The following is an 18,315-nucleotide window of genomic DNA, read 5'->3' on the forward strand; positions in this document are numbered from 1 at the left end:
GAATAATGTGATATCAAGGCCTATTCAAGCAGGAAAACTACAATCTGTTCAGTCTTGTCTGAATTTTATGCTCTCAAAAAGACTACACACACACACTTTTCTCTTATGTAAAATTCCCTTGATTTTTTTTTTTTTTGTGGAAAATAAATTCTCCATTTCAGAGCAGCTTGATCTGCATTGGTTTAGTAGGCACAGAGCCTCGGGTCCACAAAGGTTTTAGGTTTTTGTGAAAATGTTCTCTTAAAATTAGGATGGGAGAAACAAAACGTTAGAGCAAGAAAATGCTTGAACATATTAACTTTCATAGTCATAGTCAGAAATGCATCGCTTTATAAAGCAGCAACCCACTAAAGTAAAATGTCTTAGAATCCAGTAAGTCAGAACGCTGGGGACCCCAAAACATCTTTAAAATATTACAAATAGTACTGGGGAATGAACCCAGAGGCTTCTGTACTCTGGGACTCAATGCTCCTAGCCCTTTTAATTTCAATTTTTCATGGAGAGGTTTTGTGATCTTTCCCAGAGGTTCCCAGCCTCTGATCTTGTGTCCCTTCTTTGGAAGCTAGTCTTGCAGCTGATTTTTCTGAAACACACACACGTCATTTAAAAAAATGATATTTCGGTTATTTTTAAGAAACCTGCTCAGGCTAAAGGAAATTAAGAAGGGAGGAGGACTTCAACGAGGCCCAGTCAACCACCGTGAACAGCAACCCGGCAGGCTGGCGCGGGCGACCGACGGCGGCGCCTTCCTCGCGTTACCCCAGCGCGCCCAGCAGGGGGCGCCGGCTCCCAGCGCCCGGCCGCGCGCTCCGCGGCGCCCCAAGGACCGTATCCCTACTTGCCCCAAGGTCAAAGCTCCCGACCGCGCGCCCCAGCTCCAGGCCCGGGACCCCCAAGCGAGGGAGGCCTCCGAGTTGGGGACTGGACCGCCGACGAGGCCGACGGGGCCGGCCGGGAGGTCTCCCGGGCCCGGGGATGAGCTCACAATGCGGGCGGGGATCCCAGGCACCGGGGGCCCGGGTCCCAGGCAGTCCTCTCCGGGCGCCGCCACCACTCGGCTCCCGGGAGGGGGACGGGCGCGCGCCGCGCTCCGTAGCCCCAGTTCCACCGGGGAGCCCGGGAGCCGCCGCCACCGCCGTGCGGAGGGAGGGCCCGGGGGTCGGGCCGCCAGCCGAGGGGAGCCTCCCAGCCCGGCCGGCCCTGCGCCCTCCGGGCGGGCGTTTTCCCCGCCCCCCGCGCCTCGCCGAGCCGGCCCGCCCTCCCCTCCACCCTCCTCCCGCCCGGGTCCAGCAGGGGTCCCCTCCCCGGGGCCGCCCCCGATCCCCACCGAGAAGTTGGCGGGAGCCTATAAAAAGCCGGGGCCGGCGCGACCCGCGGACACTCGCGGTGCCGGCGCCCCAACAGCGGCCGCTAGACGAGAACCAACTCCTGCCTGGCCCCGACCGCCCGCGCCACCATGTCCCATCACTGGGGATACGGCCAGCACAACGGTGAGTGCGGGGCGAGGGAGGGCAGGCGCGGGAAGGGATCCCCCCTTCTCCAGTGCGGGTCCCGGCCCCGTGGCACCTGCTGTTTCCAGCGGCTCCGGGGGCGGCGGGGGAGCGGGGAGAGCTCAAGTGCGCCCTGGGCGCCCGGCTCTCCCGTGCCAGCCGGGGCGCCCCCACCGCTCCGGCTCCCCCAGCACTGTCGAGGAATCCCCGGTGGTGGCGCGCGGGGCCCCGGGGGAAGTGGGGACAGGCACGCAGCCGGCTTGCTCAGGATCTCACCTCCCCACCCCCAGTTCCTTCCAATCCAGAACCCCGCTTGTCCTGACCCGAGGTGGGAACGATTTATAACGGGAATTGTGAGTTGGTGGCGGAGGAATGATGAGATCCCGTCCTCCTCCTCCCCCCAACATCCCGCACCCCCAGCTCCTGCAACACCTGTGGCCAGGACTTCCCTTCCCAAACTGCCCGGCCGGTTCCTGGAGCGGGCTGGGATCTGTTGCGCGGATCCCCGAATCTCCCCCCTTCTCCTGTGGACGCTTCCCACGCGAGGGTCGGCCCCTAGGAAGCGAGCCTCAGCTCGGCCCCACGTCTAGGTTTCTGGAGGCAGCGGAGGGAAGGAAGGATGCATCCGGTCTGTTTTACACATCTGTTTTGTTTTTTTTTTTATGATGGGGGGGTCCTGTGTCCCTGGGATCCAGACCATTAAAGGAGGGGACCCTGCGCCTGCGCCCCACAGTGGTTCTGTATCCCATCCAGTGTGGGAGGCGGAGGGAGAAACGTCTGCCCTTTTGGATTCCTTAGAGAATCTGCCCATCCTAGACGCGGACCCTAGACCCTGACTGACCATGGCGCCTGTCCGATTTCAGTTGCTGAATTTAACAAGCAAAGCAAACCACATGTGGCCAGAAGGTCGTGAATATTCGCATGTCATGGCTTGCTCCTGTTGTATGTAATCCATTCGAATTTCAGTAGTCACACGCAGAAGGTAGATCTGTGAGATGACTAATGAGAGAATGGAAACGCACATGGTTCACCCAAAGCTACTGCCAGGAAGTAGTGGAGCCCCAAACTGACTAGATCATTGCACCCCTCGCCTTCTCCCCACGTTTTACGGGTTTGGGTGTCCCCTTTCTCCGTATTGAGGGATTCACCAGTCTCCTTTTGCCTTCAGGGCCCGACCACTGGCACCAGGACTTCCCCATTGCCAAAGGAGAGCGCCAGTCCCCGGTGGACATCGACACCAAAGCAGCCAAGTATGACCCAGGCCTGAAGCCCCTCAGCGTCTCCTATGAGCAGGCTGTCTCCAGAAAGATCCTCAACAATGGCCATTCTTTCAACGTGGAGTTTGACGACTCTCAGGACAAAGCCGGTGAGTGTGCCCTTGAGCCAGGAGCTGGGGTTTTGTTTTGTTGATTGTTTCCCTCTCCCTCCCCCCCCAGTTGTGTGGATGGAATGGGCAGTGTGGTAGGAAATTCCTTGATGCTACAGTTTACTCAGGACTCGGAAGATCTTGCTCTGTGCTCTGATCTCTTCCTCAGGTCTCACACTCAGAAAAGTAGGCTAATTACTTCAAAGTCTCCTAGGGCGTCCTCCTCCCCCTTTACTCCTATATTTCTGGCCTCTAAGTAGGGCAATGAAGAACTATGATATACCTGAAAACAATCACAAAGGCAGGCCATACAGGTTCCCCTTTATGACATCTGCCCAAATTTGAACTTTTCCAAATTCTTTCTAAAATACTTGTCTTCCAGAGTCAAAACCTGTCCTCTATACAAGTCTATCTTAGTGTGTGTGATTTTTCAGGGAGCAGTGAAAATAAGTGGTGGTTTAATTTGATAAATGAAATGTGAAAGTGCTTCTAAAACACTGTGCTTATGAATTATTTCTCAGTATCAGACTGGTGTGATAAAGGTATAGGGATATCTTGATACCCACCCAGAAACTCATTCCACAAGCAAAGACAGACGTTTTTAATATTAGTCAGCCAGCCCATCAGCGACAAATCGAATTGTCATAAGTTGTGATACAGTTTGATTACAGGATGCCCCCAGAATGCTTCTATTTTATTTGGAAACCAGAGAACAATCCCTTGTGGAAATGGGAGCTGACTGTCGCTCACTGGTTGATTTAACTGCCAGTACCCAATTTTCCTGAATCCTGTCTCCTGAATGTCATTGAAGGAAGGATACTACACGTTTAGTGCTTGTTTGGAATAGAAAGAAGAGGAAAGAGGAAACATTCACTAATGCTGTCAAAGTTTTAAAAAATGATCCATAATACTAAAATATAATTGAAACCATTAAAATATTCATTAGCTATGTAATATGTTCAGTTCAGTTTTGAAAGAAAATGTCTTCTCTTTAAGATAAATTAGATATCTAGCTTTCTAAAACAGTGACTCTGGAAAACAATTTGACAGAGATAAGCTGGACATAATTTAAGAAATATCTTCAACTCAACGGTTCCTCGGTTTTTCTTAGTAAGCACAGAAAAACATACATACAGATACATGCACACACATACACTTGCATTCACACTTTTTAGCATTATCATGATTGGATGTATGTTGAAGATTACAATTTATTGCTTTCCCAAGAATTTCTCCCACTCCAAAGAAACAATGCTTAAATATTTAAACCTAAGTCAATTTCTTTTTAAATGTAAGACTCCTCTATTGCTTTTATATGGCCAAAGGTCTCAAGATATCCTACTTACAGAAATGATCCTATAAAATGTCAGCATTAGTCATTCCAAAGCCAGAACTATCTTAGTAAGTAGCTGCCACCGTGAAATGACCATTGTCAATGAGTACTGTGCCCAGCAAATTACACACCTCATGAATGCTGCATGGAAATGGGATGCCCAGAATGTGTGTGTGTGTTTTTAAACAATAAGGAAGCAAAAGGAACCAGATGAGGCAAATCCCTAAATTCTTTACAAAAGTGATTGTGAAAGAGATTATTCTCATAATGTGTAGTACTGGAAAGTGGCTTTCAGCCAGCAATCTGGAGGCAGTGAACATCATGTGGATTTGAGTTCCAACTCCAGCAACTAACTAGCTTCATGAACTCAAGGATGGTAGTAACTTCTCTAGGTTTTAGGGTTTGTTTTTCAACTAGATTGGAATATCAGTAGTATCTGCTGCAAAAGAAGGATGGGATGGGGGGAGGCTGTGTATATAAAGGACTCCATTTTTATGCATGAACACAGCAATTCCTCAGTAAATGATGCTGTTTCTATGATTACATATCACTTGGCTACTATTATTGGGCAATTGCTATAGTTTTTGTACCCAAGATAAGATCTCTGAAGAAACTTTGATTTCATCAGCTTTGGGATTAGTTCATATCACAATAGCTCAATAGTCATGTACACAGGACCCTATACAATGATGCTAATTGAAATGAACTCTAGGATATGGAAAAAAAAAAAAGATTAGTTCACAATAGCATTTAAAGCTTTTGTTTTTTCATATTCCAAGATATTCTCTTTCCCATATTAAATATGTACTGATTTTATTCATGAAATTATTATATGTGTGATTATGACTATATTAACCTTTAATGGATTCATTTTTATGTGAGTACTAACTGATGAGAGCTATCCATGTTTTTCTATTTCTCACAGTGACTATCACCATGTTTAGGCTGGGACACAGAGTATAAAAACAATTGGTTTAGACAGAGGTTCTAACCCATATTGCTTAGAGACACAGGTATTATTCACCTAGTTCATATATATATTATATAATACATATACATATATGTATATATATATGTTTATGTATGAAACATTAATAACCATAGTTACATGCCTGACAGCAGGATGAAGGCCTGTTCCCTTGCGTGTGTCCTGAGGGCCGAACATCTATTGACAAGTCTAAAATAGGACATAGAAGCCATAGTCACTGACAGTCATAAAAAGGAAATATTCCGAGGAACTGCAGAAATATGAAGGGAACTTAGGTATCTGACTGGGTATGGCAGAAAAAAGTTTCCAGAGTAAATAGAGCTTATGTAGAGTTTGCAGGATTTATTTTTGTTAAGGAGACCCCATGCAAAGTGAAATAGAAAATACTTGAGATCATCTGTATGTACTCCAGAAAGGCAAGCAAATATAGTGAAAACGAGGTTCCACAATGAGTATTTGAAAGGCTTGTTATTCCCTGCTTCCATTTTTTTCCCTATTTCTTTCAGTTTTTTTTTTTTTTTTTTTTTTTTTTTTTTGCCAGTTCTGGGCTTGGGCTCAGGGCCTGAGCACTGTTCTTGGGCTTTCTTAAGGCTAAAGCTCTACCACTTGAGCCACAGCTACGCTTCTGGCTTTTTTTCTATATATGTGGTACTGAGGAATTGAACCCCGGTCTTCGTGCATGCTAGGCAAGCACTCTATCATTAGGCCAAACTCCCGGTTTCTTTCAGTTCTTTTAGTGCAACAATAATTCAGAATATACTTAAATGCTTATTTCAAAGGAAAAGTCTTCTACAAACTTAATCAGAAAAACACCTTTTAAAAATTTTAAACAGGAATCCTAGGTTCTGAAAATTAGGACAAATGGTAGAGAAACTGTAGTCAGTCCAGTTAAAATATACATGAAGAGAAAAAGTTCAAGAGTTTAAGTAACTTGGTTTCCCTTTCAAGTTTACTAAGTGGTGGGCCCTTAAAAATAGAACTTGTATGAGCATTATTGAATGATTACCGTATTTTTAATATTCAGTTTGTGCATACCACGTTTTCAAAGATGCTGTGTTTTCTGTAAGTCTAAAGATAATTCATTCAGTTTTAGCTACTTGATTTTTTTGAAATTTAACTACTCTTTTATTTGGAGCTATTTTTATTATGTTAACATTTTTAGATGTCTCTTCTTTCTTTCTGCATAAATGCTTATGTTCATTTACTGTAACCCCTCCCCCATGAAATTTTAGCTTTCTAGAACTTCTTAAGAATTTACCTTTTCAAATATGTCTTAAATATTGTCACATGAGTACTTGGGTGTCAGGAACTGAGCTGGCTGTTTATTACTATGTTGAAGTCCACATTTTAAATGTGGAGTTAATAAGGTTTTCTTACAAGCTTGGGTTAATGTTCTTATCAGTTTTTAAAATTCTTCTAGAGTAATCACCTTAAATAAATGGAAAAAAGGGTAATCCTTTTAAGCTTAGAAATGTTTTAAACAACTCTCCCTTCTTAAGATGTTTTATTATGAACTTCATCCGGAAGAAAAGTCAAATTATTAACTCCTGCTCACTTATTAACTTGTGTTAATAAGTTTAAAACTCCTCTGTATTGTTGTAAAGTTAGGCGTAAATATCGTAAGGCAAAGCTGGAATTGCACAACTCTCTATGTGTTTGAAAATAGAAATAATTTTTATGTGCTTATGTGAGGAGAAGGAAACAAAGTGAGAGGAATTCACCTGTGCTTTCAAGCCAGCGATTGTTGCTGTGATAGAATGAATGGGTCTTTGTACATGGGTCCAGCTTGATTTGCAGGGACTTTCATTTTGAAATTGTAAAATTTCCATCCACAAGCAATCATAAATGAAAAAGAATGAACAACAAGCGCAGAATCTCCTTCTGCACCAGTCAACACATCCTCAGTGCCTGGACACTGCCCTATGCTTTCAGTAGCAGAGTCCTGATGAGTACCAGGTTCTCTCCCATAACTGCTGTGTGGCTTAAGCTAAAATTTGTGTACTCTTGAATTTCACCTAGTAAATATGATAGCTAAATTTCTAATTATTTAGAAGAAATAGAATGGGGTTATGTCTCCTCCCCTACATCAGTTTACATTGACTTGTAGCCCTGGAATGATGATTCTCTATTGCCAACAAGCAAAACTTGCATGATTTAATCATCAGTTAAAAGAAAATAGCAAAGCATGATTTAAAAAATTTTCTGGAGCCAGGCGCTGTGGCTCACGCCTGCAATCCTACCTACTGAGGAGGCTGAGATCTGAGGATCAAGGTTCAGAGCCAGCCCAAGCACAAAAGGACTAGAGACTTTTTATCACCAATTAACCTCTAGAAAATGGGAAGCGGAGCTTGGTGCAAAGGTAAGGCGGTAGCCTTGAGCTGAAGAGTTCAGAGACAGCGCCCACACCGAGTTCAAGCCCCAGGACCCACAAAAAAAAAAAAAAATTCTGGATACTCATGGAGAAAACTCAGTTCCCAGAAATGCCATGTTTTCTTTGTAATTATTCATTTGAACTATTGATAAGAAGTTTGTTAAATATTAGGTTTTAAACTAAAGAAAACCAATGACTTACGTATATCCCGTATTTTCAAAAAATTACTGACAAGCATCAAAAGTTTAGTATATTAGCAAATATATCTTTAGTAATAGCTATTGACAAGAATAAAACTGTAAAATGCTAAACTCTTGGTTTTATTTTAGATGTGTAGAGTGATGCATTGTTACTGAATTGCCTACTTTTAACAGAAAAATAAAGCTTATTAGTTTTCCAAAGTAATACATATAGGAAGACAAACTATAATATTGTATTTGGTGCTTGTGTTTTGTGGAGAAAGAACGGAATGACAGATCATAGAATTAAAATTGGCTGGAGCTTTTGTGTTAAGACAGACTTTAAATTGGAAAGGCTAGAGAAGGAAACCTCCTTGCTGGGTCTCCATCTCTCATGGAGCATGTTAGGAATTTATATGTCCTCCCAAAATCTGTGACTATATATTTCACAATGAAAAAAAATGTGGCAAACAAATTTTGCTATGTATAAGATATAATTTTTCATTAGAGAATAGATTTTGTTTTGAACCGGGACAGTTTAGAGAATGGTATTCAACAATCAAAATGAATAAGTAAGCTTATGAATGAATTAGTAAGCCATAATTTCCTGTTTCTCACAAAGATATTTCTTTTATTATAATTTATGATAATTTACTATCGAAACATGTTTTTGTTTGTCTTGTTTTGTTTGTTTGTTTTGTGACATCGTTTCACTATGTATGCTGGCCTGGTCCTACTTTATAATCCTGTCTGTCTCAGACTCCCAAGTTCTGGATTATAGAGATCCACCCTGAAAGCTGGCCTGAATCAATATTTTTGAGGGATTTTTACTGACTACCTTCCATGCTAAGAATTTTCTGAGAAATAACCTGCTAGTTCAAGAAACCAGATTTTGCCTACTGCAATAATTTCTCTTTAAGGCATTCATAAACTTACCTAATTACAATGGGGTTTTAATCTACATAGCAACAAGTTTCATATTAATGTGAGATTTGGGGGTTGGAGGCTTAAACAGGTATTTAAGTGATAATAGAGGCAAACAAAACATAATCCTTCAAACATCTCCTTTTTTTTTTTTCTGTTAGTGTCCCTAAAGCCTTTTAAAAGTTTATGTAAATCCACTCTTGCCTAGTTCCATATGTTCTCTGAAACAAGTGCACTAGAATACCAGTTTAAGGTTTGCAAGAAGGAGAATAAGCAATAACAGCAAACTTTTCTTTATAAGATCCAACATGATTCTCTTTGGAGGGAATCTTTATAATCATTTACATTTGTATCCATTGCTTATTTCAGTTGCTGAGTATAGTTCTATTTAATTAGTTTTGCTACTTGGAAGAACTCATGATGTTACGAATGGCATTTTTAGGTTTGAAGAGTTATTATACCACTATGATAGTTAGTATACATGTATTTCACTTTTTAAGGACATTTCTTAAATGAAAAACGGCAATTCATTTTTGAAAATGCTTAGTTTTGAGGACTGATATTTTTTTTTCTTACACATGATCAGACAAAACTAAACATTTGCCCTTAGTTGGTTTTGTGTTTCAGAAGGTGAGATTTTATCAGTATACATCTAAATTCATGATTCTTGGTAGCTATGTAATACCATACTATTTCTGATTCCCTCTTTCTGCCTCCCTGTGTTTTCCTGACTGAGCTGGCAGCCAGAGGTTGTGAGGAAGTATAGAAATGCCAAGCTGCCCAAACACTATAGCCTGTTCCATCTTGGCTTTGACTAGATAAATGGACCTTGCTATCATCTGAGCAAATATAAGTGAAGTTAAGCGGAGCAAACTAATGATTATACTTGCTTTGTCCCTTTGTTTTGTAAGGCCAAAATAGGTTTCAGCTTATTATTTTATGGAATTAAAAAGAAAAAAAAAACAAGTGTAACAAAACACACTAAAAACAGCAGATGTTTTAATTCAGAACTAGAGAAATAATATGGTACAACGAAACTACTTTTAAAGAGTTTAAGTATAGGAATTAAAGTCTACTAATACATGTAATTTAGGTGAAAAAGATTTTTTATAGTGATTTCCCACTTTGTAATCTCCTTTCAAAACACAACTCGTCAATTACCAATAAAGATGCAGTTTAGAAGCTATTTTTAGTACCAAGTTTATTGAATAAAGTTAATACCAGGATGGTAGAACCTGGGATAGTAATAGTAAAAAAAGAACAGTGTTTAGAGATAATAAAGCACATTACATTTCATATAGAAAACAAATTATGGGTGAAGAAACAGTTGAATATTTCACAAATGAAGAAATTAGGGTCAGATAGATTTGATACAAATTTTTAAGAGGGTAAAGCCAGTCAGTAACAGTGTTAAGGATACCTACATTTGAAATGTTATGGTCAATGGAATGCTTACAAATCCTGGTATGTCAGAGTGGTCAGGTAACCAGGTTAAAGGACAGTCATCAGGCTCTGGTGGGGGAGAGGTCCACGTTCATACGATGTGCAGCAGGTCAGTGTATTGGCAAGTAGTTGCCTGAGATTTTCCCAAGTTATTCCCAGAGGGAGTATTAATTCTATTTAACATTTCCACCCTTGGAACCTGAACTCCAGACTCCAAAGATGAGCCCATTGTGCATGGCAAAAAAAAAAAAAAAAGGTAGGCAAAGCACCCATCCTTCAGACAGCAGATGCAAGGAGTGCTATGGATTAAATCTGAGTCTGGATTGGATTTTCATGGAGTAAAAATATGGATGACCTAGTTTTGTACTATAAAACAGTTAAAGGGGATCATATTAAGCAGGGGCATATGGCATGTGTATAGGTATGTATGCCTATGTGTATATATTCACATAGGTGAATGTGTTTGTGTGTGTGTGTGTGTGTGTGTGTGTGTATGTGTGTGTGTGTAGAGATATGTTACACACATGTGTTACCATTTTAGTGTTGAAAGGAGGCCCTCTGGATGGCCCTTACCGGCTGGCTCAGTTTCACTTTCACTGGGGCTCCTCTGACGGGCAAGGATCTGAGCACACTGTGGATAAAGTGAAATATGCTGCAGAGGTAAGGCATGCTGTTTGTTCTAGTTCCCATTCGTTTCAAAAGCTTCCTTTTGTATATTTAAATTTCCACCAAGCAAACCACTTCCTTTGCCAGGGACCTTCACACTTAACTTCTTAGAAGCTTCACCTGTGGTTAAGGTTACAAAACTTTCTCTTTGCAATTATACCAAATAGGAATTAAAATGACAATGAAGAATTTCGGTTTCAAAGTCCCTGAAGTCTTCACTTTTTTAGTAACCTTAGCCATGAGGAAGCTCATTGGGCGAGGTCTGTTGGCGTCTACTTCCTAAATCCTTCACTGTGGTTTTGTCTCCCATGCCCCTAGCTTCACCTGGTTCACTGGAACACCAAATACGGGGACTTTGGGAAAGCTGCGCAACACCCCGACGGCCTGGCAGTGCTGGGTATTTTTTTGAAGGTTAGTTGAGTTCCAATCCTTTTCTCTCATTCTTTTTTTTTTTTTTCCTTCTCCTATTTTCAAGAGAGACTGACTGAACAGACAGAACATTCCTAAGAGGAAGGACATTCTACAAGAGCCCAGAAATACTTGAGACTTGGGAGAGTTTGCAGGCTTGTTTCTCTCACCACTTCTTCATGCTCTTCTTTCTCAAGCCAGAAAGATATTTAGAAGCAGCATTGATTAGACAGTTTCCATGTAAATGTGAAGAACAGAGAGAGGTGAACTGCAGATGAGTAGCTGGTGTTGTTTACGTTTAACCCTAAGCCACTGAGGTGTCGTTTTATGGTAGGCAATGATGAAAGAAGATCAGGTCTGGGATGGTGGTGGAGAGGTGGGCGTGTCAAGAACATGGACCCAGGATGGGAAGTTTGTGGCCCGACAGTGAGGCTGTGCAGAACAAACTCTCCTGAAGTTAGTTGTGAACAGTGAGGGCAGGCCATTCGTGAGCCCTGCCATCGCCAGCTGAGGGGGAAGCTGCAGGTGTCTACAAAGTCATCCTTGAAGGACAGTACAGAGAAGGAGATGGTTAAGCTGCTCAGGACAAAGTCCTGAGAAACCGCGACATGTAAAGCTTTGAATGCAGTGGGAAGTTGCTGATGAAATGAAAGAAGAACACAGGAATCCAGGGGTATCAGGAAGGCCAGGGGGCATGAAGGATGCCAAGGGAGGAGTCTATTAAAGGGAGACAGTATGTGAAATACCTTGAGGAGGTCAGATAAGGTAAGCACTTATGTATTCTTTGCTTTAGCAGCCACATGTCACAGGGGACATTTGAGAAGATGGCTTCAGTGGAACAGTAGAGGCAATAGCAGAGGCAGGTTGACACTTCAGTAACAGCAGGGGAAGCTTCAGTGTCACTGTCTTCAACCTAAGACTAATGTGTAGCATGTAGGCAGTGGTCAGTTTACTTTACTTTTTGAAGAAAATAAGACAGGGTTATCCAAATAAGGAATGGCATAATCTTAACTGGGATATAATATCTTATTTCTTGGGTTTTTAGATCGGCAGTGCTACACAGGGGCTTCAGAAAATCCTTGATGCACTGGATTCTATTAAAACCAAGGTAAAAAAAATTGTGGCTGTTTTCTAAGAATACCTATTTTCAGAAATACTTCCTCTCTTTTAGAAGTTTCCTTTTCTTTGGGTAAGAATTAGACACAAGGGTAATCCCAGCTTCTGGGGAAGCAGAGATCAGGAGAATGAGGCAAAAACTTAGTGAGAAACAATCTCAATGAAGAAACTAAGAATGGCAGCATGTGCCAGTGTTCTCAGCTAGGGGGTGAGGTAGGGTAAGGGCTGTATATATAGGAGGGTCATACGATAATCTGAGGCTACCCCTGGGGAAAAATTAACTAAAAGCTAGAGTTTTGGCCTATGTAGTAGAGGGCCTTCCTACCAAGTGCATGGTCACCCTGAGTTCAAACCCTAGTACCGTCTCCCCCCTCATCCTATTCCCTCCGTCCCCCCAAGAAAAGAAAAACAATTGTATTTGGATGAAGGGTTAGTAAAGGTACGATTTGCTTGTATGCACAATGAACACATCTGTCTGTAAAAGCCAACCCTAATTCACCAGTAATCTTTTTGCAATGTAGCTCTCTTTGCCACAACCTAATCTTTCAGCAAAGCATTCCTGTTTGTATCTATTGGTTTAAAAGAGTAGTGTCCAGAGCTAAGTGTAGTTTATTTAGTAATTCTAACCAAACTGTCCTATACCATAGCATATCCTTTCTCATTAAATGTGCTATGTTTTTGCTATTCCATCTCCCAGTTGTATTATTATTCTAGTACTGCCATCTCATCTCCAATACTGTATACAATCAGTTAATGATATAACTGAATGCACAAGAGATATTTTGTAGGCAATAAGATGTAAACTGGACATGTGAAACCAAATAATCAGTTGGTTTTGCTCCCTATGTGCCAATCTACATTTCCAAGTCAAAGATCCCCTGTTCAATACTTTTCATTTTATTTTCACTAGTAATTCTGGAACCTCTGCATGTATAAAAAGGTTTCGGGCAATCTGATAGTAATAGGCCTGTTTATGTTTGGTTCCCTCCCACTTTTCTATGCTGATCACGTGATGATTTTGTCATGTGTTTGCCTGACAGGGCAAGAGCATGGACTTCACTAACTTTGATCCCCGTGGGCTCCTTCCTGGATGCTTGGACTACTGGACCTACCCAGGCTCTCTGACTACCCCTCCTCTTCTGGAATGTGTGACCTGGATTGTGCTCAAGGAACCCATCACTGTCAGCAGTGAGCAGGTGAGGTTTTTAAGGAGAATTCTGGTTAGAGATGTGGAATATTTAGTAGAGGCTGAAGAGCTTAGTCTTTGGAGTCAGACAGACCTGTGATTTAATCTTCCTTTTGATGCTCGCTGGCCAGCAGCAGTACTTAGTAAATAAAGAGGATTTGTAAATATTAGTAACTATAACCTTAGGCAGTTTGTATAATCTGTGCAACTGCATGGTCATTAGGAGAATGAAATATTGAACGATTGTTTTTGTCAGCTATGAAAAGATAGAGGCCCACAAGAATGAGATTCATATTTGTGATTTCATAAATATCAGTGATAATTCTTGGCCCTACTACTTATGATTTGAGATGTTATTATAGTTTTAGATATATAAGAATGCACTTTGGGGACTGAGGTATGGCCCAAGAGGTAAAGCACCTCACCTGCCTAGTAAGTATAAGGTCTTGAGTTCAAACCCAGTACCTCTAAAAGGAAATTTACTCTAGTTTGCTTTAGAGGCTTAGACCAGATATTCCTACATTTCTCATATATTTTAGTTTGTTATATTGAAGTGACTAATATAGCTTCTAAACCTTTGGTAAATATCCATGGATGGAGATTCAAATTATTTTTTTTCTTGTACACTCTGTCAGTACATGGTTGAATTGTGAAAAATGGACTTTTTGTTTTCTAGTCCTGGGCATGAGCTCAGGGTCTGAGCACTGTCCTTAAGCTTTCCTCAAGGCTAGTGCTCTACTACTTGAGCCTCAGCTCCACTTCTGGCCTTTTGTATGTGTGTGGTACCGAGGAATCGAACCTGGGTCTTCGTGCATGCTAGGCAGGCACTCTACCACTAGGCCAAACTCCCAGCCCTGAAATGGACTTTTCAAAAATCATTCCCAAAAGGTTGAATTTTGATCATTTAAGAGTCAGAAGCCAGCTGTTTAGAAAATAACAACTCTAGTGTGACTTAAACCTACACATTTTGGAACCATAGACATTTTAGGTCTATAGATGTGAGGAGATTATGTTGTCTCACTTTTTCATATCACTGCCTACAATTGTGTTGACGGATAGTGAGAGGTATAGGAAAATGGAAACACTTCCCACCCAGTTACCTCATGGTAGAAAGAATCTGTTCTTGTGTTTTCCTGTAGAACATTAACTTGTTAATGCTAGAGATAATTCAGGTATTTTTCTAAAGGGAACATATTTCTAACTGAAAACTCACATATCAGAATAAACCCAAAAAATGAATATGCATAATTTGTATTTGACTTGTAGGATGGCATTTAACTTATAACACTTGATCAGCCATCCTGCAATGACAGTATAAGGAACAGTTACAGTGTCACTTCTTATTAGTAGATTGTAGCATTTTGAGTTATGATTTTTAAAACATGGATTTTTTTCTCCTTTCATCAAGAGCAACAAAAACTTGAGCTCCAAAGTCTTCCATTGATAACTATTGTGAAAAAATAGGTTTACTGTATACATAATTCCATATACACACAAAGGCAATTGTACCTACTTTACTAGACCTTGTCCTCTAGACTTGAATACTGAAGCAGATATTAAACTGGAAGTATTAGTAATATATATTGAAAAGTATCAGCGATAGTAGGAATATTTTTCGAGTCATGTAAAAACAGAATCTGAAAGCAGAGTGCCAGAGTCGCTTTGTGTGATGGTGAATTTATCATTCAGATGCTTGCGAAAGTACTGAGAGCATCACATCCATGTAAAGCCTGAATATAACTCCAGATAAAAAAGAAGCTAGCTCTTGGTTCCCTAGGAACAAAAAAATTCTTTTCCCTGAAAGCCCTTAGCAAACCTTTCACATCACACTAGCTAGCCCTGCTTCATCTTCACCTCTAATCCAGTCTCGAGCAAGGGGCAGTGATCCCATGTGTAGTTACTGCCCACAAATTTATACCCTATACCTTAGAGGGGACGACAGATGAGCATTAGTGAGAAATCATAGAGGTAGTGGCTCCTAGATTAACAACATAAATGGATCTGCTAGATTCTCTTACAGTCCATGCTCAAACTGTCTTTGATGCAAAAAAAAAAAAAAAAAATGAGGGCTGGGAGTGTGACCCTAGTTGGTAGAGTGCTTGTCTGGCATGCACAGAGCTCTGGGTTCGATTCCTTGGTACCATGTACACGGAAAAAGCTTTTCTGTGGATCAAGTGGTAGAGCACTAGCTTTGAGAATGCCCAAAGACAGTGCCCAGGCCCTGAATTCAAGCCCCAGAACTGGCAAAAAAAAAAAAAAAAGAAAGAAATGAGTGAAGGTGACTTATACCTGTAATCCTAGCTATTTGGAAAGTAGAAATAGAGAGGATCATATTTCAAGCCCGGAAAAGCATTTGTAAGACCTTTCCTCAGCCAATTAAAAGCACAGTGTGGTAGTGTGTATCTAACATCACAGAACATCACAGAAATTCAGAGAGCATAAATAGGAAATTCAAAGTCTAGGCCAGTCCAGAAGTGAAACCTTATTCAAAAAGTAATAAAAGCAGGCTGGGTGAGGTGGCTCACACCTGTAATCCTAGCTACTCAGGAGGCTGACACGTGAGGATCGAAGTTCAAAGCCAGACCAGGCACTAAAAAATGTGAGACTCTTATCTCCAATTAACCACTAGAAAACCAAAAGTGGCGCTGTGGCTCAAGAGGAAGGGCAGTAGTCTTGAGCTGAAGAGCTCATGGACAGCTCTCAGGCCCAGAGTTCAAGCCCCATGACTGCCAAAAAAAAAGTAATAAAAGCAGAAAAGTCTGAGGGGCATAGCTCAAGTTATAGAGCACCTGCATAGCAAGTTCAAAGCCCTGAATTCAAACCCCAGTATCATCAAAAGAAAAAAAAAAAGAGTTAAATTAACCTGTGTGAGAATGTAAGCGATGGAAAGTGACCATAAGCCATTTACACTGGTTTGACCAAAAATTTTGGTCTGAGTACACTTTTTTAATTATAATTTTATTTTATTTTATCATCAAAGTGATGTACAGAGGGGTTACAGTTATATATGTAAGGTAATGAGTGCATTTCTTTTCAAGCAGTATTACCCCCTCCCCATCTTTCTTTTACTTTCCAAGTACACTTCTTAAGTAGACTCACTTTCACATTCCCTGGATTCTGTTGTAATAAATCAACCCCAGATGTCCTTGCAGAGCTAACTGTATATGCTTCACAAGTTGAAGAACATTCAAGTTGACTTCTCAGGAATAATGGAAGGAATATTACTACACAGAGAGATCAAGTTAAAAACTACTGGCCCATAGACTTGTATATAAAATTTCAAACCATTCTTCTTAGTAAGATCCAGTCTTACTAAGGAAAAGAAAAAAAGAAAAACTAGTCTATCACAATGTCAAAAACAAAACAAAAAATAAATCAATAGCGTAGAGTTAGTATTCGAGAATGGTTGTGTCATAGTGCAAGACAAGGAAATAAACACAGATTTAAGGGGTATAAAAGCACACCATTCACAAGAGTTTAAAGTCCTAGCATGGGCAAATACATTCCTGAAAAAATATAAAAATATAAATATATACATATATGTATATCTAATTGCTTGGAGATAATATATATAGAAATGCTAGCAGATAATATATATAGAGAGAAATGCTAGCAGATAATATATATATATATATGCTAGGAGATAATATATATATATATAGAAATGCTAGCATATAACTTGGGCTTCGGAGCTTGTAGATCTTCAGCTCTTTATCAGATGCTATAGTCTCCAGCTCAGAAAACAAAAACAAAAATGAATTAATTCGAATTTAGCATGGTTATGGTTGCTTTACATATTAGAGCTATGCATTTATAGACTTTTGATGTTTGATTCGAAATGTAAGAAAAACAAGCTCATTGAAATTTTCCTTTCAAAGGACTGCAGTGGTTGCATGTATTTTGTATGTAAATTGATTTCCTATATGAAATCATACATGAGGAATAGATACATATGTATGATTATATATTGTCTGCTAGAAATCAAATTGAGCCAAGGTGAATATTGGTACTGTGAATATTGGAGACTTTTTTTTTTTTTTTTTTGCCAGTCCTGGGCTTGAGCTCAGGGCTTGAGCACTGGGCTTGGACTTTCTCAAGGCTAGAGCTGTACTTCTTGAGCCTCAGCACCATTTCCGGCTTTTTTCTATGTATGTGATACCAAGGAATCGAACCCGGGTCTTCGTGCATGCTAGGCAAGCACTTTAACCACTAGGCCAAACTCCTGGCCCTGGAGACTATTTTTAAGCACAAGCACCTAAGTCTAATACTGTGAGCGTACAATTTTTAATTGTTTTCTATTGTGTCTTTTAGATGTTGCAGTTTCGCAAACTGCACTTCAATGCAGAGGGTGAACCTGGGGAAGCGATGGTGGACAATTGGCGCCCAGCTCAGCCACTGAAGAGCAGACAAGTCAAAGCTTCCTTCCAATGAGGAGGCCAGAGAGCTGGCATCCAAGCCGTGACTCTTCTTCAGGTGTTTCTCAGTAGCTCAGCACAAGTTTACCTTGGTGATGTGGACCCCGGCTGCTTTGTGTCTGGTCTTATCGATTCTTCATCTCCCACCCTGTCATGCTTACTAATAAATGTGAAGAGCGAGAGTCATGCCTGAGGGAAGTGCCATGAGAGTTGGTGCTTGGCTTATGCTGTAGCCTTTTTGAAATAGGAACCAAAGGCAGAGGGCAGAAAGGTAACTGTCCACAGCAAGCAGAGTGAGGAGCAGTCAGAACTGTTTGCTAAAATATTCTCTTCAAAACACAGGAATGTAGAATGGCTGAGTGCAAACCCATATTAGAAAACAAACTGAATTAAATAAACCAGGCCAGATAGTCATGATTTCATGTACTGT

General features: G+C 41.0%; 1 protein-coding gene across 1 annotated transcript; it reads left to right on the top strand.

Annotated features, from left to right (window-relative positions):
- Positions 1 to 1,363: 1,363 nt before the first annotated feature.
- On the top strand, positions 1,364 to 18,078 carry Ca2 (carbonic anhydrase 2). The gene is made up of 7 exons (XM_090339017.1): positions 1,364 to 1,490; positions 2,659 to 2,856; positions 10,636 to 10,754; positions 11,079 to 11,171; positions 12,214 to 12,276; positions 13,325 to 13,480; positions 17,782 to 18,078. Exons 1-7 carry the CDS (start codon positions 1,457 to 1,459, stop codon positions 17,899 to 17,901), a joined length of 783 nt encoding a protein of 260 aa, XP_090195143.1. The 5' UTR covers positions 1,364 to 1,456; the 3' UTR covers positions 17,902 to 18,078.
- Positions 18,079 to 18,315: the final 237 nt, after the last annotated feature.

This window comes from Megascapheus bottae, chromosome 9 (assembly GCF_031878675.1).
Source record: "Megascapheus bottae isolate mThoBot1 chromosome 9, mThoBot2.hap1, whole genome shotgun sequence".
NCBI classification, from domain to species: Eukaryota; Metazoa; Chordata; class Mammalia; order Rodentia; family Geomyidae; genus Megascapheus; species Megascapheus bottae.